At 47.2% G+C, this 24,452-nt stretch overlaps 1 protein-coding gene, 1 long non-coding RNA gene and 1 pseudogene across 2 annotated transcripts; all 3 read left to right on the top strand.

Moving 5' to 3' along the window:
* Window positions 1-12,046: 12,046 nt before the first annotated feature.
* On the top strand, window positions 12,047-13,042 carry LOC136495351 (uncharacterized). The gene is made up of 3 exons (XR_010768976.1): window positions 12,047-12,112; window positions 12,366-12,519; window positions 12,687-13,042. It is a non-coding gene; the product is annotated as an uncharacterized lncRNA (long non-coding RNA).
* A 424-nt stretch (window positions 13,043-13,466) lies between these two features.
* LOC136495485 (indole-3-glycerol phosphate synthase, chloroplastic-like) lies at window positions 13,467-16,911 on the top strand. The gene is made up of 10 exons (XM_066491409.1): window positions 13,467-13,773; window positions 13,868-14,149; window positions 14,245-14,421; window positions 14,968-15,042; window positions 15,142-15,186; window positions 15,294-15,458; window positions 15,574-15,652; window positions 15,971-16,053; window positions 16,422-16,490; window positions 16,598-16,911. The coding sequence occupies exons 1-10, from the start codon at window positions 13,579-13,581 to the stop codon at window positions 16,691-16,693; spliced, it is 1,266 nt and encodes a 421-aa protein (XP_066347506.1). The 5' UTR covers window positions 13,467-13,578; the 3' UTR covers window positions 16,694-16,911.
* A 179-nt stretch (window positions 16,912-17,090) lies between these two features.
* Window positions 17,091-22,109, top strand: LOC136495484 (poly(A)-specific ribonuclease PARN-like; annotated as a pseudogene).
* The last annotated feature ends 2,343 nt before the right edge of the window (window positions 22,110-24,452 follow it).

Here is a 24,452-nt window from a genome sequence, read left to right as displayed (position 1 = left end):
TGGAGTATTAAATATAGACTAATTGTGAAACTAAATGGTAGATTGAGACTAATTTGTGAGATGAAATTTTTAATTCTAATTAGTCCATGATTTGACAATGTGGTGCTACAGTAAACATGTGCTAATGATGGGTTAATTAGGCTTAATAAATTCATCTCGCGGATTGCTGAGGACTCATTTAATTTGTTTTATTATTACTATCAAAACACTCGATCTGACACCCCTAAACTTTAGCTCCTAGATTTAAACATCCCCTTAATTTAGAGCGGAGGGGTATATAATTTTGAAGAGGCGCCAACGATGATAACGACAAATGAAAATAAATAAATAAATATCCCTCTAGCCCTACCCGCTCTGTGGGGGGTCCTAGGGTCCGATCGATCGGACAGTAACCCCGTGTCGCTAATTTTTCTTGCCCTTTCCCGCCCGCCCACGACCTCAGTTATTTTTTCCCACCCTTTCCCCCCGCCCGCGATCCCACACCTCTATTTTTTACCGCCCACCCGCGGTCGCACTTGCTGTCGTAACTCCGTGCCCACGGAGATAATTTCCCACGTCTATAATTTTTCTTGCCCGCAAACTATTCCAGGTGCTATTTTTTCATCTAAAGAAAAATAACAAATATTCACAAAATACTCCTACCACTACAACATATTAATGTTTGTGGTAAATATAAAATATTTCCATTATTAAACCATATCAAATTAAAAAAATATATCACACACCATCTTCATATGTACTATATGAATACTCAAAAATAATCATGGAACATTAAAACATAACTAGAATATCACATATATACTATATGAAACATTACAAAATATAACATAGAACATCACATCTATACCACGTGAACATCACAAAATATATCATAAAAGATCACATAATATATCATAGAACATCATCGTATACTACGTGAACATCACATGTATACTACGCGAACATCATAAAATACACCATAGAACATCACATGTATATCACGTGAACATTACAAAAAAATATCACAGAACATCACATGTATAACACGTGAACATCACAAAAAACATAGAACACCACATGAGTACTATATGAACATCATAAAAATATCATTGTCGAGGACCAATACTAGGGTATCCGAAGAAGAGTTAATAACCATCAACATTGACTCGTTTGAGCAGTCAAGAGCGTGACTACAACTCCAATCGACCTCTGAGGGTTGGCTCCGCCTCGCCTGACACCGAGACCGTGAGCTCTGTCTTGTCCGACCCTAAAGGGTGGCTAAGCCTCGCCCGACATTGAGGCCGCGGGCTCCGCCTCGCCCATCCCCTGAGGGTTGGCTTTGCCTTGCCCGACACTGAGGCTGCGGGCTCCGCCTCGCCCGAACCCTAAGGGTTGGCTCTGCCTCGCCTGACACCGAGGTCGTAGGCTCCGTCTCGCCCGACCCTGAGGGTGGCTTCGCCTCACCCGACATCGAGGTCACGGGCTCCGCCTCGCTCGACCCTCGACGGTTGGCTCCGCCTCACCCGACACTGAGGCCGCGGGCTCCGTCTCGTCTGACCCCTGAGGGTGGCTCTGCCTCGCCTGACCCCCGAGGGTTGGCTCTGCCTCGCCCGACCCTTATGTTTGGGCTCTACCGCGCCTAAGCCTTAGGTTCGCGCTCCGCCTCGCCCGGCCTCTAGGGAGGAACTCCGACTCGCTTGACCCTGAGGCCGGGGGTTCTGTCTCGCCTGACGAAGGCCCATACCATCGCCAACCACTCTAGGTCCAAGCGTATGGTCCTGAGTCAAAGCTCTGACACCAGGGAAGAAACTAGCACACCTCAATGTAGCCTGCGACCCATGATGGGACATACCAGGGGTTCATATCAGGAACAACATCGAGCGTACCGGTACTGCTCTGCCTAACCCCCGTACGAGCACTGATGGGCGTGTTAGTTTGCCACGATGTCCGCTAGGACGAAGTGGAGCGCCATGACCGGCAGACAACGCCTGCACATGGCGCTAGTGACGGACAAGGCCGCGACGGGAAGCTATCCCTATTGATGTCTATAGGGCCGGTGGGACCTACATATAGGAGAAGAAGGACCTGACGATCCTAGAGGACTTCTTCCTCTCGTTCTCTTCTCTTCCTTCACTGTAACCCATGCTTTCCCTTGACCTATAAAAGGGAAAGCATGACATCCCACAAGGGGCATCGAACAAATGAACTCATCACAACACACCATAGGAGACTCGAATCTGATCAACTCATCAAATCCCGAACATACAACCGAGCATGACCGAGCTCTCGGTACCTATTCGCTCCCCTCACCAGAGAGTTGGGACCTATCACTCTCTCGACCGTTTGTAACCCCTCCCACAAACTTTCAGTGCTAGTAACACGAGCAGCAGCAATGAACTAGATGTTGGGACATTCTGCCCGAACCAGTATAAACCCCGTGTCCTCTTAGCACACCATCCGAGCCAGACGCGCAATATTAGAAATTTACTTATTGGTGGCAACTCAAAACACCGACAGTTGGCATACCAGTAGGGGCCTTTTGCATGTCTCGACATCCACACCAGGCCTCTGATGGCTAATTGCAGTATCAGTTGGGTCCCAGGCACGCACATGTGCCTCAGGGATCTAGACTTCATCATCATGATGGAGGGAGAGCTGGTGCGGGCTCTCATTGCCGTCCAACCTCTCCACTCTGCTGGCCTCGACATGATCACCGAGGTGCTGGAGGAGCTATAGCTACGCGCACTAGAGGCCCGCGCCCTCAGGAGCGACCAGCCCCCTAACTTCGACTACGGGAGGTTAGAGCGCTAGCTCAGCGCCTTTCTAGGACCCCGACCATCCCGGGAGGACCTGCGCCTCCTCACTTTTTCATTTGCCAACATCATGACGCAGCTTGCTGGACGAGAGCCGTTATCTCTTGAATACCTCATTCGGAGCGCCCCGACAGTGCTCCCGTACAGGCCACACATCGTGGTTCCTATGCATGAGTGTCTTGGCCCCCACCGTGACACGCGCGACACCCTCGACGCCCAAGGGCATAAGGCATCCTTAGAACAACTCTACAAGGACATGTTGGTCCACCAGGCGTAGCAAGGTGACAGGTCGCGCACTACAGTTCTGGTGCATGAGCGTCTCAACCTCCACCACGATGCACGTGGCATCCTCGACGCCCGTAGGCATACCTATGGTGATGTGAGAAAGGGGGCTAGCCATGGCTACCACCCACATCATGTGGACGCTACGACAGCGGCGAGTACCGAAGCCCGAGCCCCAACTTGCCGAGACCTCAGGCTTTCGACCGATGCATCCTCAAGGGCAAGGTGAAGCGGGACAAGGATGCTGGCAAAGGCGCCTCCAACCATCCCAACAAGAAGAAGAACAAACAGCTATGCGAGGGCTCGCTTGTGGCCACTGCCAACCATAAGGGAGGCCGAAAGCCCGTCGGGTGTACCTCGAACCACTTCGAGAGGCTGCTCGAAGGGCCATGCTCGAACCATGCTTTCCCCGTCGAGCACCTATATAAGGACTGCGGCCTCTTAAAGCGGTTCTTGTGCAAGGGCTTCAACAAGAGAGAGCACATGAAGGAGACCAGCTAGATGAAGCGCATGACGTCCTCCTCCTCCGCTTGGCCAAGTACCAGCAAGTGTTGTGCTGGTACCACGACCGTCGAGTGCAAGGTCGGGTCTTCAACGTCGGGGACCTGCTGCTCCGCTTCATCCAGAGCAACAAGAACCACCACAAGTTCTCTCCACCATAGGAGGGACCGCATGTCGTCACGAAGGTGCTCTGGCCAGGCGCCTACAAGCTTAAGACCATCAATGGTGAGGTCTTCGCCAATGCCTAGAATATCGAGCAGCTACGTCACTTTTACCCTTAATAAACGCACACTTTCTTTTATCAGTTTCGTTATCAACACCCCAATCTTTAGGTGATGCCCGACCCCAGCAATGGTGGGGGGTCAGGCCTCACTAGGGGGCTAATAAGAGTGTATCTATCCCATAGACAGTCTCTGCGTCCAACCCCTTCTCACGATTAAGACCCAGAAGCGAAGTTTGTGGAAACAAACATTGAGTAAAACTGGTCGGACTATGAGAAACCTATGTCTCGACGGCTACGATGCCTTTGCTCACCAGCGTGATCAGAGTTTTTTCCGCACCCTAGGCTTTTTGGCCTTAGCCACGGAAAGAGTCGGTACGTGTTTAAGAGTCTATCTGCCTAGCAAACTTTTCTCCATGCCCAACCCCCTCTCATGTTGAGACCTAGAAGCTAGGGTTACAATAACAAACTCTGAGTAAAACTGGTCAGACTGCGAGAAACCTACGCCTCAGCGGCTATGGTGCCTTTGCTCACCAGCGTGATCAGAGTTTGCTCACCTGCACCCTGAGATTTATGGCCTTGACGATGGAAAGGTTCAGAACGTGCTAACCTTTTCATATGAAAGGGGGAGAAGGGCTAAAAACTGTTTGGCCACAACGAAATCTAAGAGCTTATCCATTTATTACAAGTTCATCGCCTAACTTATCTTCCTAACCAAGTCTTTGGGCGGGATGTTCTTATCCCCTGTCTCAGCAGGTAAGTCCTATCCCAGCAGGTAACACAAGTCGATCGGATGGCATGGCCGCTATCGAGAGATGGGTAGGGAGTAGCAGGATGCCCCACGCGGGTTATGCCGACCCCATCACGAACGACGGACCCTAGACTTCACTCAAACATGTCTAGTAAGAGCTCCCTGAACCCATCACTCATGCCATCAAGATAGGTCCTACGCTAGCAGGTCACCCTTTATTTATGCACATTTTCTCTTATCAATTTCTCTATCGAGCCCCCGACCCTAGCAACGGCAAGGGGTTAGGACACGCTCGGGGGCTAGCAAGGGTGTCTATTCGGTAGACATCCTCGATGCCTGACCCCTTTCTCACGCTAAAAACTAGAAGCAAGGTGTGCAGAAACAAACACTGGGTCAAACTGGTCAGACTGCAAGAAACCTATGCCCCAGCGGCTACAACATTTTTTGCTCACCAGTATGATTGAAGTTCATTCCCCGTACCCCAAGCTTTAGCCTCCGCCTTCTCAGGAAGGGTTCAAAGGGGCCCACCTATGGAATCTCCATCGAAGAGAGGCCGACAGGTCGCCTGAGCCAGTCGAAGGGCTCAGGTCGCAGCCGAGAGACGGGTAGAGAGCAACGGAATGTCCCATGTAGGTCACACCAACTCCATTATGAACGATGGACCTAGACCCCACACAGACATATCTGGTAAAAGCTCTCCGAACCTATCACTCGAGCCATCGAGGTAACTTTACCAACCCCCACTTTACTTTTTAAGTACATGAGTATTCATTCATCCATTCTCATGCGTGCATTCAGACATCCATTCATACATTCATTCATACATTCATCTCATACATCCAAGTATTGAATATGCATTCATACATTCATTCATATATTCGTTCTTACATTCATCTCATACATCCAAGCATTGGATATGCAATTATTGTATCACAACGCTTCGCGTCACGTCACGAAGTGGTAGTCGTCTCATTCGACATGAGCGGCAACCGATCGAGGTTTGAAGGCCAGCCCATGAAGGGCTCAAGGCCCCCTCGCGTCAAACAGAGCTAGGGGAGAAAAACTTAGATGAGCCCCAGCGGCCTTGCCTGGCCCCGCTCAGAAGCAGATAGGGACATCTAGACCTTTCTTGTTTGATCCTAACCTTGAGCCAAGCCCACAGAATTTTCATCGAGGAGAGGCCAGTATGCCACCTAAGTCAATCGAACGGCTCGGGCATCTATCAGGAGGTGGGTTAAGGAGCAGTGGAATGCCACATGAGGGCTATGTTGACCCTGTCAGCGAATGGTGGACCCGGATTCCACTCGAACGTGCCCGTTAGTGAGCTCACCAAGCGTGACACTCAAGCCATCGAGGCAAGTGTCGTTAGCTCAGCCCCTTCAGTTGCGAAAACTAAGGATGGGGTGATGCATGAAATATGGCCGACCCCTACCAACCCCCACGGGACTCGGGGGCTCAAGCCGCCTGACCCAAAATCGAGAGACCGGGGTTTGAAGCCAGCTCATGAAGGGCCCGAGGCCACCTCGCGTCGAATAGAGCTAGGGGGAAAACACAGATGAGCCCTAGCGGCCTTTGGCTGACCCACTTAGAGGCAGACAGGGTCATCTCGACCTTCTCGTTTGATCCTAACATTGAGCTAGGCCCATAGAATCTCTATTAAGGAGAGGTCAACAGGCCACTTGAGATGCTCTCCGAAGCGACACAGGTATCTGCCAGGAGGCAAGTTAAGGAGCAGTGGAATACCACATGAGGGCTATGCTGACCCCGTCGCAAACGATGGACCCGAATTTCACTCGAACATGTCCGTTAGTGAGCTCACCGAGCGCATCACTCGAGCCATTGAGGCAAGTGACGTTAGCTCAACCCCTCCGGTTGCAGAAACCGTGGATGGGGCGATGACCACAAAGATTAGCCAACCCTCGACCAGACCCCTGCTACACGCAGGGGCTCAAGGAAAGTTGGACTCGCAAGGAGACCGAACACGCGGTTGCAGAACGATGGCTTAGATCCTAGGGAGGGGGTACGGATGAAAGGAAGAGACGCTTTCTCCTACTAGTTTCGCTATCCTCTCCTCGATCTTTAGGGACACCCAACCCCAACAATGGCATAGGGTCGGGTCTCATTTAGGGACTGATAAGGGTATAAATACACCCTTTCTAAAATAGTCACCATGCTCGACCTCTTCCTCACGTTAAACCTAGTGGTAAGTTCTGCGGAAATGAACAACTAAGCAAGGCTGGTCGGACTGCAAGAAACCTACGCCCAAGCAGCTACGACACTCTTGCTTACTAGTGTGATCAGAGTTTTCCTCCTACACCTTGGGCCCTATGGTCTTAACAAATGGAAAAGGTCAGAACACATGAACCTCTTTTCACACATAAAAAGGGAGGAAAAACAAATTCGTTCAAAACAAAATGACGAGTTTGTTTAAATGATACACAAGGGTTGGCACTTGTCCGCTAATTACAATAATGATCATCCGACCTATCTGACTAACTAGCCCCTCCGAGGGAGAACTGTGTCTTCTACCCTATCCACCAGGTCCTGTGAAAGGGGAGCCACCACCACTTCCATCTCCTCCAGCTCGTGGGCTTCATCACCTGGCGCGAAGCCATGGCTCATCACCTCCAGGTTAATGTTGTCCCCATAATGATAATGAGCAATCATGAAGGATTGATTAATCTCGGTGTGAAGGGCATTCATTTTGAGCTGGCGCACCTTAGCTGTGATCTTGACAGCATGGGCCATGAGCGAGCTGATCCCCTCCGACCGCACCACCTCAAGGTCATCATAGACCACTCTAAGGGTGGTGCTCAGGATACCGAGCTCATCGCTCGCCACCTAAAGATTCCTCCTCTCCTTGGCAAGGTCCATGGCTAGCCCAGCAACGACGCTCTCGACCTCCAGCTTCTGGGCCATCGCATTTCTGAGCTTGGCTTGGAGGGAGCTGACCTTCTGCTGTGCAGCGTCACGCTCTTGGCAGGCCTGATCACGCTCTCGAAGGGCCTAGTCGCCCTCCTCGTGAGCCATGCCATGCTCCAAGTGGAGCCTCTTCACGGTTTGGAGCAGCTCATCCCGCTCCTTGCGCAGCCGGGCGACCACTGCGGTGTCCAGACTCGTCCTTTTCTCCAGGGTCGTGAGCTTCTCCCTGACCCCTAGCTTTAGCTCCCTTTCCTTCTTTACCTTGGCTAGAAGGTCGAGGATCCGCTGGCGGGTCTTGGCATCCTTCTAGAGCAGCTCATCCTGCTCCTTCCTAACCTTGGTGGCTTCATCATCGTCCCACCATGATCTCGCCGATAGGGCCTCGAACGCCCTCTCGGCCTCGTCAGCATGCTAATGGGCCTTGGCCACCGACGACCAAAGACTGTCCGCCTCCTGGATGAGGGGAGTCAGCTCGTCCACCCTCTGCTGGGTGGCAACAAGCTAAGTGGTCACCTCCCTGTGCAGCTGTGCCTCCTTGACGAGGCGGTTATAGGTTTCCTTCTACTCGTGAAGGAACCAAGACTTCTCCCGGCTGTGAGCGATAAGGGACTAAAAGGAGACGATGGTCAGAGTACAAAAAATATATAGAGAAAGAAAAAGACGAGAAGTAGGGTCAAGTGAATAACCGGCCAGAGGGAATGACAACGTCGTGTAAGGCACCTCGGGCGTGCTCTAAGGCGTGACCCCGACATCGAGGATCTCCCGCTCTATACTCTCTGTGGCGTCATTGAGAGTGAAGAGCGTCGATGTTGAATCCTCCGGACTCACCGACCGAAGCAGGGGCTCACCCCGCACAGGCGAGTCGCTACCCACCGATGTCAGGGCTAGGGATGGCTCCCCACTGGCTCTGATCACCGCCCCTTCTCGCCGTGACGTCCCCACCGGGACACTCCCTCCGGTGATGAAATGGGTCAGTGGTACGGACGCTGACTCCTCTCCTAGCACCATGACCTCTGGGGACCCCTCGGCCGCATCCCCCTCTGTCTGACCCACGCCAGACGTCGTCGCCTAGACCGCCAATGGCGCGGGTCACGCTAGTTCCTCAGGCGCCGCCACGATAGCGCTTGGCTATGATCCACCTATCACAGATGCCGCCACCTCCGCCTGTGTCGATGGGGTCCTAGCCGGCGGCGTCGTGCCCACCATGATCGGTGCCATGAGCGTGGTTGGCAGCCTCATCCGCCCCATCGTCGACATCGATATCACCACTATCGCCGGATGTTCCACATCCTCTGAAGGTGTCCCTTGAGCCCCCACGTCCACCAGTCCCACCAAGGGCACGAGTACCACCATGAGCGCCGCTTGACCGGCCGGTGACGCGGTCACACTGGCATCGCTCCCGCCCAAAATGGGCGCGACGCCAGCCGACTGCTACCGCCTTGCTTGAAGGGCAACACTCTTCCTTGGTGCTAGCGCCAAAGGATTACACTGCCTCTCGACGCTGCAAGAGACAAAAAGCATAAGTCATGATGAAATCTGACCAAAACAGGGGAAAATATAGGAGCTAATAACTCACCTCCGCGCCGTCAGGCGGTAGATACGTTTGGGGGGCGAACCCCTCGACCTTTGCTCCACCTCATCAGGGCATGGCCTTTTCGAGCCCCTTGGATCTTGGGGCACGACGGCAGAGCCACCCGCCTCTGCTGGCACCTAAGGTGCAGCAATAGAGCCACTCATCTCTATTGACTCCTGAAGGAGGCCGATGGTACGTCCTGCCTCCGCCAGCTCCCCAGACGTACCCTCCCCTCCATGGAATGGGAAGAGTTCCAACTCCTACAAGGACGAACCGATACCTATCAGCGCATCCTCATTCTCCAAGATGTCCCACTCAACATCGTCGGCTACCTCAGCGTCGTTGTCATCATCATCATCATCATCGCTGTCGGTGTCCTCCCCCCATTCCCATTCCTGTAGCTTTCGCTGCTTCTTCTTCCTCTTGTCCTCCTTTGCTTTTCTCAGCCGCTCGCCCTCGGCGTGATTCGCCGTCCTCATGGACGAATCCCTCGATAAAGGTGTCGGGTGGTCCATCAAGATGAGGTCCCTCAGCTGGTCCCGTCCCTCTCAAAGTTAGTATCAAGATTTCAGGAAATCAATTAAAGAGTAGGTATGAGGAGAGAAAACTTATGAAGATGACGTGGCCTGGTTCCAGCCACATCGAAGGATGTCCCAGCACCGGGAAGATGAAATTGAGGGGGGTGTCCACGTCATTCTACGAAGGCTCCATCGCTTCCTTGATGCATTGCGTGACCTCAGAGTGGGGGAGCGCTCCCTCGGCAAGCGTCGTTCCGTTGAGTGATGCCTTGGGCGCCATCGCGTACAGCGAGAGCGCGCGCATCATCAATGGCGCCACCCTCCTTGCGTGGTAGGCCCCAATGATGCCCGACCCCTTCAGGGCGTTCTCTTTGAGGATGTGGATGGCAGCGATGTGGTCCCGAATCTTCTTTTTGTCCTTCTCCGGGATGCCCCACTTCTTCCACGACTCTAGGGCCTCTTTGATTAGGTGTCCGGTGAACTCTAGCAGAGGGGGCGGCATTGTTCTTGAGATAGAACCACTGCGAATGCCACCCCTTGTTAGATGTCGACAGCCGCATCGGCGGGTACTCGTCGACCCGGTTGTTTCGGAGTTGGATGCCGATGCACCCCATCACATGCGTAGCTCCTGCCTGCCGCCCTTCTCCCTCTTCTTCTAGAGGGTGATGGCGAAGAAGTACCTCCACAGATCGAAGTGAGGGCTGATCCCTAGGAATCCCTCGCACAGGGTAGTGAATGCCGCCATGTGCTAGATCCCGTTAGGGTTGAGATGCTGCAGCTCGATCTTGTAGTAGTGTAGCAGCCCCTAGAGAAATCTATGGGCAGCGGTCGTGAACCCATGCTAGTGGAAGTGGGTGGACGACACTATATAGCCATCGGGTGGCGATGGCAGATCCTCCTCACCGGGCAGCAGCCACTCCTCAGCTGAGGTCTACGCACGAAGAAGACCGCGATGGACGAGGCCCTCTATACACTGGAAGGTGATGTCAGAACGACACCACAGATCTATTGAAAGAGGGGACGGTTGGATGCGGGCCTGACGGTGGCGAGGATGCGAAGACGGGGAACCCTAGGCGATTGGTGGTCGTGGTCGTGGCTGCAGGGGAAAGGATGAAAGGTATGGAACCCTAGGGGCGAACCCTTTGGTTTTATAGGGGGCGACAGAGGCGAGGAAACCAACTATGCGCCTTGATCTCTACGCCTACCACGATCTGCCACAATGTCCCACCGTGGGACGTGCACATGCAATCTCTATCCGTGCCCTCGAAAAACTCGTCGGACGTTTCGCCTCTCCGGACGGGCCATGACTTAACACGAGTTTGCAGGTCAGCCCATCGATGGGTTCCACAACCGCTCCAGGCACCTTCAGGGCGATAGGTGGAAAGGGATGGGCCCCGCTAGTGGCCAGTACCTGGGCGTATGAGCGCCGCGGGCATCCCGGTCCACGATTGAGTCTCGGCCGGTTACGATCCATGGTTTTTCTTCAAAGAAAGGTGCTTAACCCTTAGGACCGGTCGAACGGACCTAAGAACTATATGGATTGACCGCTGAGAATCTAGGGCCAGTCGCTAAGCTGACCCAAGCCGGATCCCCATGAACGGGATGCCGGGGGCCCCAGTCAGACTAACCCATTAAAACAGCTCACTGGATGTCATGATTCGTCCTTAGAGAAAAATCATGGTACAGCTCGACCTCTCCGTTTTTATCAGAAAAAACGCTTGAGAGAAGACAATTGCAAAGATGAACCGATCCTCGACCAGGCCCTGCTATGGGAGGGGCTCGAGGAAAGGGAATCACCATCCTCAGGTCACATTGTGGGCGATAAAAGAAGGCCAAGGCCTTCATAGTCCTCCCGTTCGAAAAAGCATCTGAAGGAGTATTCTATTCCTCCACAGGCTTGGGGGCTACTGTCGGGGACCAATACTAGGGTACCCAAAGAAGAGCTAATAACCATCAACATTGACTCATCCAAGCAGTCAAGAGCGCGACTACAGCTCCAGGATGTATGACAGCCGCAACGCCAACAAAGTTCACCGCCGGCCGATGACAGGCATCCCCTCTAATGTTACTGGTATAGAGCATAGTGTGACAGTTTGCACTGCTCCTCTGAATCCCTGATGAACATATTCTGTTCCATTGTTCAGATCATGAATTTAGCTTCTGATTCAGCATTTATAATTGATTAAAATAGTAATATTTAAGTTTGTTCATCAGGCCTTATCTTCATTGTTACCTGAATAAGTGTATAATATAGCATCCCTCTGTTTTGTTTGCATATGAATGTTGTGCATAAAAACAAACCTCAATATTTTTTCTGGTGTGGTATGTATATATGGAGATCTAAATGAAGCACATGATCTTGTCAAAATGCTTGTTTACATGTATTATATTGATGATGAAGCGCTGCATAAAGTTGTAATGCATTTTTGCTGCCATCTGTTGCCCACAAAGGCTTTGCCTCATGACAATTTGTTATCAATTCTGCCAGGTGTAGATGTAGAATATAAGAAAGCAGGTTACTCAACGTTAATGGAGTCTTTAACTCATGATGAGGTATTACTTCTTTCCCACTTTTCTCCAGTTATTTATTAGTTTTATTTCTGTTTTTGATTTGGTCTAATATTATCCAACACCCCCGAGAACATGCGAGCATGTTTACTTTAAGTTGTATCCCAGTGATTTATCTCTTCCTTTTCAAGAGAGAACTATATATTTTACTTCCCTAATTAATACAGAACCGTGAGTGTTCTGAACTATATGACTCTAAAGCTAACCGGCTTCAATATCTCCTTTTTCTTTGTGCTAGGTGACACAAATTGAAAACCTTGGTCCGTGTTGTGGGAGCATATCCATGTCATCCTAGTGAAGTCCATTTTTTGCTTTCAACTGTACATTGTATGCGGTTGACTCTTGAGGATCCTACAGCGAGAATTCATGCGTTCGTCCATAAGGATGAGATGGTAATATATTAGTAAATAACCCTTATGCTTGATTTCCTTGTCTACAGTCTACAGACCGCCCCAGGTGTCCACATTCATCACCGGTGAAAAAAAATCAGTGCTGGTGGTAAAAGGGTTATGGATGCTTAAACTCTAGCTGAATTAGGTGATCATGTCTTCATCTGCAGGTCAAATTCTTCGGTGGTTTTCTGACCGAAGAAGCTGTTAAAAAAAAAGTTGAACAAGCTACTGGGCAACCCAGAACCAGAAGACAGCGAGGAAGGTGCCTCCTTGACCAGGAATCCACCTTGGATATGGTGTTGCTTGATGTCATACTATAAGGACAAAAACGATATCTGGGGCAGCAGAACGTACCGAATCCATGCCACAGAGATCAGGGATTGAGCAGGGATGCTGCTCGAATATGCAGGAACAACCTTGCAAACGAATCGAACAGATGTTGTGTGGTTTTTCTATGTGCTGCCAGTGTGCTCATTGGCATTTTGCATGGAGGGGGCATCTTGCAAGGATGCAGGGTGACACGCTTTGGTTGCAGCCTAATGTTGTTGCAGTGCTGTCGCTGGCCATTTGCTTATGTAGAATCAGTGCATACTATCCAGAACACTGGTGGCATTCTGTAGTAGTCTGTGTGTACCAATTGTGCGCCTGTTAGTGCACACATCACCAACTTTTGGCATGGAACGTGGCAAGGACCCCTTATTTTCTTGTTCGTCGCCTTACATTTCTCTCGGTTTCTACAAAATGGATGTGTTTCTTGTGAATTTTCTGCGCTTTGCTATGCTGCAGTTTTCAGTTTCAGAAGCTTGTGATGGATCTCGATTGTCGCGGGTGTCAGGCGCCCTCTCCCCCAGGCCCAGTCCCTGCCCGACTGATGCAGGCGCTGCTGGCGCTAGACCGCGTATCGTGGACGACTGGCACCTGTAGACTGAGACGCCACCAGTACAGCAGCGGGAAGGCTCGCTAGTGTACGACGCCCGACGGCTAACGTCCACCCCAATCCAATTAGCCAGCCCACCTCTGCTCTGCTCTCCGCTGCGGCTGCGGCTGCGGGCGCCTCGGATGGAAGCACTAGCTATCGGATCCGCGCCTCCCCGGCCGGGCCTCGCTGCCCTTGCAAGGTACTCCCACCTCCGCCGCCCCGGAACCCTCGCCGCCACCGCAGCAAAGCGCCCCCTCACGGCGGCCTCCATGGACGCCGCCGCTGCCGGTGGCCGCCCGAGCCCCACGCCTATCCGCTGCACCAGCGCGGAGACGGTCAGCTTTCCGCGCTAGATCCCCCGTGTCGACCGCTCTCGATCTCGGTTCGCCTCGAATTCCGAGTTGTGAGGTTCGTGTGGGTGTCGTGCAGGACGCCGAGGTGGATGAGGTCGCGACGAGCTCGCACGCTGCGGAGGCCGACGCGGGGGCCACCACGGACACGGAGCAAGGGGGCAACGGGAGCCCCGTGGCGGGCGCCGCGGACTCCGCCGAGGTCGCGGGCGTCGACGGGATAAGGATCCGGCGGCGGCCCGTGACGGGGCCCGCGGTGCACTACGTGGGTCCGTTCCAGTTCCGCCTCGAGAACGAGGGGAACACGCCGCGGAACATCCTCGAGAAGATCATCTGGGACAAGGACGTCGAGGTTTCGCAGGCACGTCTGGATGATTGGACGAGAGTGAGGTGATGATAAGCCCGCGCGTGGGTTAGCCTCGTGCTGACGCGGTGTGAGTTTTTTTGCGATGCCAGATGAAGGAGAGGAGGCCCCTGTACATGCTGAAGGGCCCGCTTGAGGCTGCTCCCCCAGCTAGGGACTTCGTTGGGGCGCTCAATGCGTCCTATGATCGGACTGGCTTGCCTGCTCTGATTGCGGAGGTCAAGAAGGCTTCACCAAGCCGGGGTGTTATCAGGGAGAATTTTGATCCGGTGAGTTTAGGGTATGGCTAAATTTTGGCAGGAGTAAATCCAATCATTTCATTTCTTGTTATGTATATAAGTTCATATATCTGTTATATATATGCGAATTGATCCTTTTGTTTTGTCCTGGGAACTCATTTGTGGAACTGCACTAATTTAAACCTGATATACTATTATTGATTGAACTGATTGTCGACAGTGACAGAATAAGTCAAATAGTAATTAATAATTAATAACACAACGGAACCTGAGGATGCCAGGGTGCCATTCGGCCCATTCCTTTACATCACACATGTGCCATGAACCTTCAGAGAGATGCAAAGATTGGAATAGCCAAGTATTGAAGTTGGCCCATATATGTTTGCACGCCTGCTAAAAAAACTGGGAAATAAGTGGGCAGAAGTCATCTGATTCATGTTGCTTTTGACCGATGCCTAGTGATAGTGATTGGTTTTACTTGTTGACATTCTGAAATCCGAATGGACATACATGATGTTGTTTTGAAGCCAAACAGCTTCTCTTGCTGTCTGATAATGCTTGTTGGGACATAAACAGGTTCAGATTGCTCAGGCATATGAGAAAAATGGAGCAGCATGCCTTAGTGTTCTTACAGATGAAAAGTACTTTCAGGTCATTCATTTCTTCACGTTGGGAAGTTCTCTCCCATTTCTATCATCAATAAGTTATATATATGCTGAAGACACGTGTTTTCCTTTAATATGTAATCAGGGAAGTTTTGACAACTTGGAGGCTATACGCAATGCTGGAGTACAGGTGCTGTGTCCAAATTACATACATACATTTGATTTGGGAAATCAATGATATCCTGACAGGGTACTTTAAGTGCATGAATAGCTGAAGTTCTGAATTACTAAATGCAGTGTCCTCTTCTGTGCAAAGAGTTCATTGTTGATGCTTGGCAACTTTACTATGCACGGTCCAAGGGCGCGGACGCTGTTCTTCTAATTGCTGCTGTATTACCTGACCGTGATATCAAATACATGTTGAAAATTTGCAGAATACTTGGGATGGCTGCTTTAGTTGAGGTTAGCTGAGTTGTTCTTGCTATATGTTTTATATGTTGTTTCAACAGCCACCTCTTGTTTCTCTCGAGTCTTGAGTCATTTGATTTAGTGATTCAACTGGACTGTGTTACTGAAGGTCCATGATGAAAGGGAAATGGACCGTGTTTTAGGGATCGATGGTGTACAGCTCATCGGCATCAATAACCGTAATCTTGGTACGCTGTTTTTTATTAAACTTTTAACACTGAATTCAATTCCTAGTGATACCAGATAAGTCTTTTGTCTATTTTATCACCTGGAAGCTTGTTGATTCATTCAGGTATTAAACCATTGGCTTACGCATCTCAAATGACACCAATGAAGATTCTATTGCATAGTAAATTAGTGATTGGGGGAAATGTACGGTCAATCTAGACATAACATGATAATGTGTTCACTGTTGGAATAGATTCGTATAGACATTATATTCTACTGTAATGCTCCATATCATGTTATTAGGTTGAATAAGTCATTGAGGACATTTCCTTTTCCAGAGACATTTGAAGTTGATATTACAAACACAAAAAAGCTTCTGGAGGGTGAACGAGGACAAATTGTAGCTCAAAAGGATGTAATTGTAAGTATTTTCTTTGACATGAGTCTAGTGAAAAGCAAAAAAAGAAAAAAAAAGTATGCTTTCTCTGTCTCTGGCTATGACTATTATTCGCGCTCCATGTTATTACCTGTGCAGAGCTCTGCATCTTACTATAACTATTCACAGATCACACTTTCACAAAACATACGTTGCGCAGATTCTTGTACAAACAGATAGAATGAGTCAGTGAACTACAATCCTATATAATCTTGGAATGCTAATATTCTACAACTATGTTTACTTAGTAAATTGTGACATCCTCGCTACAATTGGGACAGTTATCACATTGTTAATGTCATCTAAACAGGAAGTACTTGCATCGAGCATTCACGTTCTTTTCAATGTTTCAGGTTGTAGGAGAATCTGGGCTATTCACTCCTGATGACATTTCGTTCGTTCAAAACGCTGGGGTCAAAGCGGTAAGCCATGAGACAGAGATACCTGTAAACTGACACCAGGCTCAACTGGCGACTTGGCATTCCTTGCTCTTCGTACTGATCTGACTCCTCCGTTGTGTCTGCTGTAGGTTCTCGTCGGGGAATCCCTCATCAAGCAGGAGGATCCAGGGAAAGCAATCGCTGGGCTTTTCGGCAAAGATATCTCGCACGCTGGTGCTACCTAAAGAAGGCGCAGAAGAGCAAGCAGAATAAGCGAGAAACTCAACTCCGGGGTTGCATCATTTTGTGTAGGGGAGAAAATGGAGCGGTGCAATCAGAAATCCGCCCTTCCGCAGAGTTTTGATCGGTCGTTTTGTTTACCTGACCAGGAACTTCTCCAAATCCCCATGCTGCTGTTTCTTTGTGACCGAACCATCTCAAAATAAATACAGATTTTACTGCACAGGATATATGTTCAATAATAAGTTGGATGTAATTGGAAGCAGCTTGATTTTGCTTATCTAGGCTTGATCCGCACTGTTTTTTTTTCATAATAATAAATCAAATAAAAACCGGGCTGCGGCAATGTCGAAACTTCAGATACAGCCAAGTTTTTTTTTCATATATAATAAATCAAATAAAAACCGGGCTGCGACAATGTCGAAATTTCAGATACAGCCCAAGTTTAGACTCCAGAAGATGGGCCATATGGTAAGCAGGACTCCACCCATCCATCAGACCAAATCAAGCCCAACCCACCGCCGCGTGCCTTCACCTCTCCACCCTCTCTCCAGCAACGGCGGCGACCATGCAGGTGCAGGGCCTCCTCCGGGCGCCGCCGCCCAGAATCCTACTCTACCGCGCGATCTCCTCCCCGCCTCCCGGAGGCAACGGCGGTGGCGGTGGCGGGGTGGCGGTGAAGCAGGTGACGCGGGGGAACATGGCGGAGGCCCTGGAGAAGCTGCGGGGACGCGTGCGGGAGGCCGCATTCGTGGGGGTGGACCTGGAGATGAGCGGCGTCACGAGCGCGCCCTGGAGAGACACCTTCGAGCTCGACCGCGCCGACGTGCGCTACCTCAAACTCCGCGACTCCGCGGAGCGGTTCGCCGCCCTACAGCTCGGCGTCTGCCCCTTCCGATGGGACCCTGCCAAATCCGCCTTCGTTGCGCACCCGTGCGTGCTTCTTTGTCTCGCCCCAACCTCCTTCATGTTCTAGTAACCCACTAGTAGCTAAGGATTCTGAATATCTTATTGAGGTTTTGGGGGGTTGCGACTAGCACATTTTTGTGCTGCAGGCAACATTTTGGCCTTATTTCCTGTAGAAAGTTTCGTGGTGATATTTAGGAGGAGAGCCACATTGGGGGCTGTTTTGTAGGTGTGAGAAAACAATAACTATTAGTTTGGCTTACTGTGCTTCGTGCAATGCTCTGCAGTGATAAGCTCATACTAGATAGCAACGGAAATGGAGTTCTAAGAAACCTAAGGAAAATGTTGAATTGTTGATAAAAAAAATGGATCATGAACATGTTTTACCTTGCAGAAACTTCTGATTGCCAAACTAGGTTGCACAGTCTACCGTGGTGCACACTCATGCTGCTCTAGCACCAGAGGCAAACGCGAATTTTCCTTTGTTAGCGGTGAGAGCAGTACAAATTTTGTCAAAGTTTGATCGAATTTAAAAATTTCCAGTGGAAATTGTATTAACTTATGGGGTCCCAGCCCCGGTCCTTGACACATGTCCAACACTGCCCATGCCCAATATAGATTGCTCTGTATCTCTGTCTGCATCAGTCTTTTCATCATACAATAACATTCCCTCCTTCAGTATCTCAGTTGTGATGGTTTTCACTTTGCAGTAGATTGAGTTATTGCCTTATTACTGCTTTCTAATTCAACTTCAGTTGTTGATTTCTTGATCACTTGCTAAACAGCTTTGCAGTTGACTTATTTTCCAGGATATAACCTTTTTCTTCTTTTTTTGAAGAATCCCTTTTTCTTCTTGCAGGCATAACTTCTATATCTTCCCTCGCAAGGAGCTCCCTAGTGATTGTTCATCTCATGAATTTCTTTGTCAGACAACTTCAATTGACTTCCTAGCAAAGTACCAGTTTGATTTCAACACATGCTTCCGTGAAGGTGCTTTCTTTTACCTATAATAGTTTGCTAAGCTGTTACTTTATGCCTTTTCTCTCTCAATGGAGATTGCAAGATGTGCCTATCACACATTACTCGTTTTATAGTTCTTCATTGTCCAGTACATTAGAGATAAGACCATGCTCCATTCATGTTATTCCCGGAGCATTTGTTCATTTACAATATTTGGTTAATCTCAGGAGTATCTTATCTATCCAGAGCACAAGAGGAAGAAGCGCTACAGAAATTTAATATGTTGTATCATGGTCAAACAGCTACATCTTCCACCAATTCTGAAGAGGACAGAGACATACCTTTAAAAAGTGCTTCTGATATTCTTTTCACAGAAAGGATGAAAATGAACTTCAAGGAATGGCGTGATGTGATAGTCAGCAAGCCAATGGTTGACAACCATTTGTTAGGAAACATTAAATTTTGTGCAGGACAATTCCAGACAGTTTTCTTCAAAATGCGCCCAGCTATTATGCTTAATGGATTCTCATCGCATCAACTGAAGTTAATTCAACAGGTAGAACATAGACCTTGGAATATAGTGATAGTTGGGCAGCTCATTTGTGAAAAGATACTGTAGTCCTTCCTGAGTTATATCATTTAAGAAATACTGAATAGTGTTCTTATGTGATCCTCCTTTTTATTCTTTATTTGTTGTGTTAGACTTGCACGTGCTTATGACAAAAAAATAAAAAGAAGACATGCCCCTTCTAAAGTTGTCTGTTGCTACTTTATTAAACCTGTCCAATTTATTGTGTCCTAAAGCACTTAACAGTAACCAATGGCCAAGTTCTCATAACCTGTACAATGTAGCATGTGCTGAATGTGGGTCGGGACACTTTAGGAACATATACATATCTCTTTTTTTAATTAACTTTAACATTAAAGAGAATGGATACTTTTCACTTCTAAAGCATCAAAGGTATGCATTAATCCTTGTAAGATAGTCCTTGTCCAAGTCCAACATGTTTGGCTGTTGTCATTTTGCTAGTAACTCTGGCACTCTGCCATGTTGAATTTACAATCTTTGGTAATTGGATTTAGGATATTTTCATACTAATTGTGTTTTCTGTTGCACAATGTTTTACTACATTAATAGTGCTTCTTGGTACACTATTTCTGTTTCTGCTCATATAGCATGTTTTCCCATGCAGGTTTTGAGAAAAAACTTTAGGGATCTTGTTTTGTCTGTACATTTGGTGAGGATGACACATCTGAAAAGAAAGTAGTTTATTCAGGCACTGATGAGGACAGAATATTATTAATGGTAAGAGAATTTATTTATTTTATTTGGAATGGTGCATGATTCATTAAAATTTCTATCTGCACTAAACCTATTGCAAAAGCTGGAGGTCATAGTTTGAATGATGCAATCCAAATTTTGGAACTGGCACTTGTCCTTTCCTTTTATCTTTAAATTGAAGAGGCTCAAGCTATGAAAAATTACTATCTTTATGATCATTATTCCATTAATCTAAGCAGTAGGTGTTTCGACTTCAATGCAGAAAGATGTGCAGGAAGATCTACTAAAAAACAGGGAAGAAAGAGTTAAATCAGCAATAGGCATCCGCCATGTCATCGACCTTCTTTCATCAGAAAGGAAATTGATTGTTGGACATAGTTGTTTCCTAGGTAGTTCTCTTATGTGCGTACAGATACTTCCGATCATAAATATAAGTCATATTCGTTTGTCTCAACTCTCAAGTCAGACCTTTTCCCTTAACTTTGACCAAGATTTAAATAATATATTTTTTTATAGATTTTGCTATTCAAAAATTTAAAATTTATGATTTTCTGCCATGGAAATTTCGGCTCAGATGTTCTGTGAATTTGGACCCATAGATACCAATTGAACTGTTGATTTCTCTAACTAACTTTCCTGCTGCTTAAAATTTTCTTTTGTGTTCAAACAGATATTGCACAAGTGTACAGCAAGTTTGTAGGTCCTCTTCCATCATCTATCAAGGAATTTGCGTTAAGTTTCCACAAAATTTTCCCACATATTGCAGATACCAGGCATCTTATGTCTGTCAATCAAGCAGTTCAGAAACTGATGAAGCATAAAAGCAAATCACTATCTTCAGCTTTCTCATTGTTGTGCCCTGCATCTTATTCATCTGCTGAGAAGCCATCAAGTCATTCTCCTGTGACAATTGAAGTTGAAGGAGATGAAACGACGTACGTTTTGTCTGGATCCTTGATATTTGACACACTTGCATGCTTTTGATAACATTTAACACACTTGCACAAAACTTCTTTGGCATGTACAGAGAACAGCTATGAGCTTTCCATTTAATTGAACCTAGTTGGTTCACAAATTAACATAGTGACCGAGTACGCTTTTGTTTGCCATGCTATCCTGCAGGTCTTCTTGCTTCATTTCAGGTGCCAAGCATGAAGCTGGGTATGATGCATACATGACTGGATGTATTTTTGCGCAGTTGTGCGCTTATCTTGGCATAAAATTTGAGCAGTTCTCACCTCTGGATAACCTAGCAACGAACACTGAGCTGCAGAAACACATCAATTTTTTGTCCCCTAGCTGGAACAGTGGGACAGTGATTGATTTGAGCACTGGCATGGAGAGACCAGAACCAGGTTATATGAGAAGGTACCCTGCTGCTGTGTATGATAACATCATTGTCATCTGGGGATTCCCGTCTAAGGTTAGACCAAAGGAAATTAAGGATTGCATCTGCAAAGTATTTGGTTCAGGTTCGGTTACAACCGTCTTCTCCATTGATTCCACTGCTGCCCTTGTGCAGTTCAAGAAACAAGAGTCCGTAAACGATTTCTTGGATTTGAAGGCTGTTTTGGAGAGGGCAGATAGTGCTATCTCAATTCTACACCCCCTGTCAACTATTTTGGAAGGAGGCCAAACACGAGCTGTAAAGTATGATACCTACAGAGACATCTGCAGCTCTTCTGAATCAAAATCTCTCTTTGCTGATCAAGCTGAAGCAGTTTGTGCTACTTCAAAGAATCAACTCAAAGAAAATGTCGATGACAATCTTATATCTGGTGTTCTTGATGGAGTTGCACTCGCCTCTGTAACTGAGGGAGATGGAATAATATCGGGTTCCAATAATCAAGACGTTGCTGATGTAACATGTCACGATATCTTAGATGCTCTACACGATGGCAAAGCATTGTTGGGCAGACGAATGTGAAGCTGTTATGGGGCATCAATTAGGGGCACAGGGGCCACAGGATCAATTAGAGGCATTTGATGAGTTAGAGATAGGATTATATTTGGGTCAATTAGAGATAGGATTGGATATGATTTGATTGGGCCTTCCTTAGGTGGCCAAGAGTCCTCTCTCTCTATAAGAGAGGTGATGTACCCGGGAGGGGAACGAAGAAAGAACAAACAATCCAATTCCCACAAATACTCTAGTCTCGCTCCACGCCGAGTTTGCCTGACCATCATCATAACAGAAGCTAATTATTACCATCGACTTTTTTCAGCAGGTTATTGGCCTGGCCTTTTATTTGAGGCTCACTGATTAGTCAAATGTTTTGATGAGTATTCATTTTACCAGTATGTTTAGGCACAGTGCCATCTTTAGCATCCGCACTGTGCAAGCTTTGAACTACAGAGTAAATCTATACCTATGCAGGGAAGCATTCTTCTTGATGCCATTTACAAGGATGATTAATGTATTGTTACATCGTCCTTTGCTCATTGAGAGACGTTCTAACTTAAGCTATCTTAGGTGTAGTGGCTGTGAACTTTTATTGAATAAAATATTGGCGGTCCCTAGACTTGTTACAGGGTATATTTTAGTTCCTCAAACTCCGACAATGTATTTTCAGGTCTTCTCTAGTCCCTTGAAACATGTCTCGGGTCTTCTCTAGTCCCTAAAATCTAAAAATATCCATTTCAAAATAAAATCTTAAAATACCATGTGAGTCCTGTCCCCTAATTTGTCCAGACCTGCTCCATGCCTTGACATGGTGGGCTTTGGCGTATTCTTGTGGCTTAGTGGGTCACACATATGGATAGAGCCCACATGTCGACCTATGGCGAGATCAGGGGCTGCTAGGGTCCGAGCGTTCGGACCATATGCTCGTGTCGGCCGGCAAATAATTTTCGCCAGGCTGGTAGGTGCGCGCATCAGTGGGTTGTTTCTTTAGTGGTCGCGTCCGGCCCATGCATCTCGCATTGCTACGTCCGGCCCACGCCCCGCATCTCGCGCACGGAAGCGAATCGTCGATAAGTCGTTGCTGCGTCTGGCCCACCCCGCATCTCACGCACGGAAGCACCGCTCTACGCTTGACAAACTGGAGTACTTCAAGCGATCAAGCTCGAGAGTATATCATGTGGGCGCACGCATAGGGAGGAGGAAGGGAAATATTGGAGAAGAAATATTAGATAATAATAGGAACAAAAATAGTACGTGGGAGGGATTGAACTCAAGACCAAAAGATTAATAAGATAATCATTCCTCAACACCACACCATGTAGATAATTCGTTTTAGCTATGAAACATTTATAGTATTATTATAAACCATGTCGGACCATTTGAGTCTAAGAAAAAAAATATTCCACCCTCACAATAATAATGTTTTAGACAAAAAAAATATACCATGTGACATCACACAGAATATAGAAAAAGCTACATAAGAGATAAAAAAAACTACATATATATAAAAAGTAGAATAAAAAAGATAGTACTAAAATCTACATTGATAATCGTGGAACATCTTATTTATAGAATGTGAATATTGTAAAATACATCATAGAACATTTACATGTATACAACGTGAACATCATAGAAATACATCATAGAACATCAGATGTATACCACGTGAACATTATAAATAGTCATAAAACATCACATGTATATTATGTCCACATCACAAAATGCATCTAGAACATCAAATATATACTACATGAACATCATAAAAATACATCAAAGAACATCACTTGTACACTATGTGAACATCACAAAATGCATCATAAACATCGTATATATACCACGTGAACATCATAGAATATATATCATATAACATCACATATATACTATGTGAACATCATAAAATATGTCTCAGAACTTCACATATATACTACGTGGACATCACATGTATTAAACTATTAATATAGAAATAAAAAAGTAAACAAATAGATTATTAAAAGTAATTAATTAGAGTAAAATAACGTAGAAGAAAAGATACAAATGATAAATATATAGAAAAAAATGAATAACTTAAATAAGGAAGGGACAAAGAAAATTAAACAAAAACACATCTATACTACATGAACATAACATATATCTCATGTAACAAATAAAAATAAAAAAACTTAAAATTTTAAAATTGTTCATACTGTAAATTAAAGAAAGAAGCAGAAGCAAGAAAACGGAAAAGAAAAAAAGAAAAAAACAAAAAAAAAGAAAATAACTAATTAGATAAAGTAAAAATAAATAAATAAATAATATAAAGAAAATGAAAAGACAAATAAAAGACTACAGAAACCAAAAGTAAAAGATAAAAATAAAAACAAATGAAACAAGAAAAAAGGAACCGAACGACAGTCTACCTAGTGAAAAGATAAGCAATCACTCATGCGCGCAACTACGCTCGCTCGCCGTGGGCTTCCTGCGCTAGCTATGGCCTGTGGGCCATGTCGTGGGCCATACTTGTTCAACATCTTCTAGGCTTGCCGATCGGCGCGAGCTTCGGGTCCAGCCATTCAAACCCAAAGATTTCAGGGCGAGATCTGGCAATCATCGCCATCTCTTCCCCATTTGCCTCCATCCTCCACCTCAAAACCGCAAGTCTGTGACTTCCATGGACGGAGCTAGGATTTGAATATAGGGAGGTGTGCAAACTGACAATGATCATGCATACATGACT

This window comes from Miscanthus floridulus, chromosome 12 (genome assembly GCF_019320115.1).
Source record: "Miscanthus floridulus cultivar M001 chromosome 12, ASM1932011v1, whole genome shotgun sequence".
Taxonomy (NCBI): domain Eukaryota; kingdom Viridiplantae; phylum Streptophyta; class Magnoliopsida; order Poales; family Poaceae; genus Miscanthus; species Miscanthus floridulus.
Note: the sequence above shows the minus strand (reverse complement) of the source record. Positions and strands in the feature narration are given on the sequence as shown.

Excerpts from the sequence above, each read along its gene's own strand:
- LOC136495485 (XM_066491409.1), top strand. The coding sequence starts at position 13,579 with ATGGAAGCACTAGCTATCGGATCCGCGCCTCCCCGGCCGGGCCTCGCT. Across the intron at positions 15,187-15,293 it reads TACGCAATGCTGGAGTACAG|TGTCCTCTTCTGTGCAAAGA; the intron begins GTGCTGTGTCCA and ends TACTAAATGCAG. Across the intron at positions 15,653-15,970 it reads CATCAATAACCGTAATCTTG|AGACATTTGAAGTTGATATT; the intron begins GTACGCTGTTTT and ends TTCCTTTTCCAG.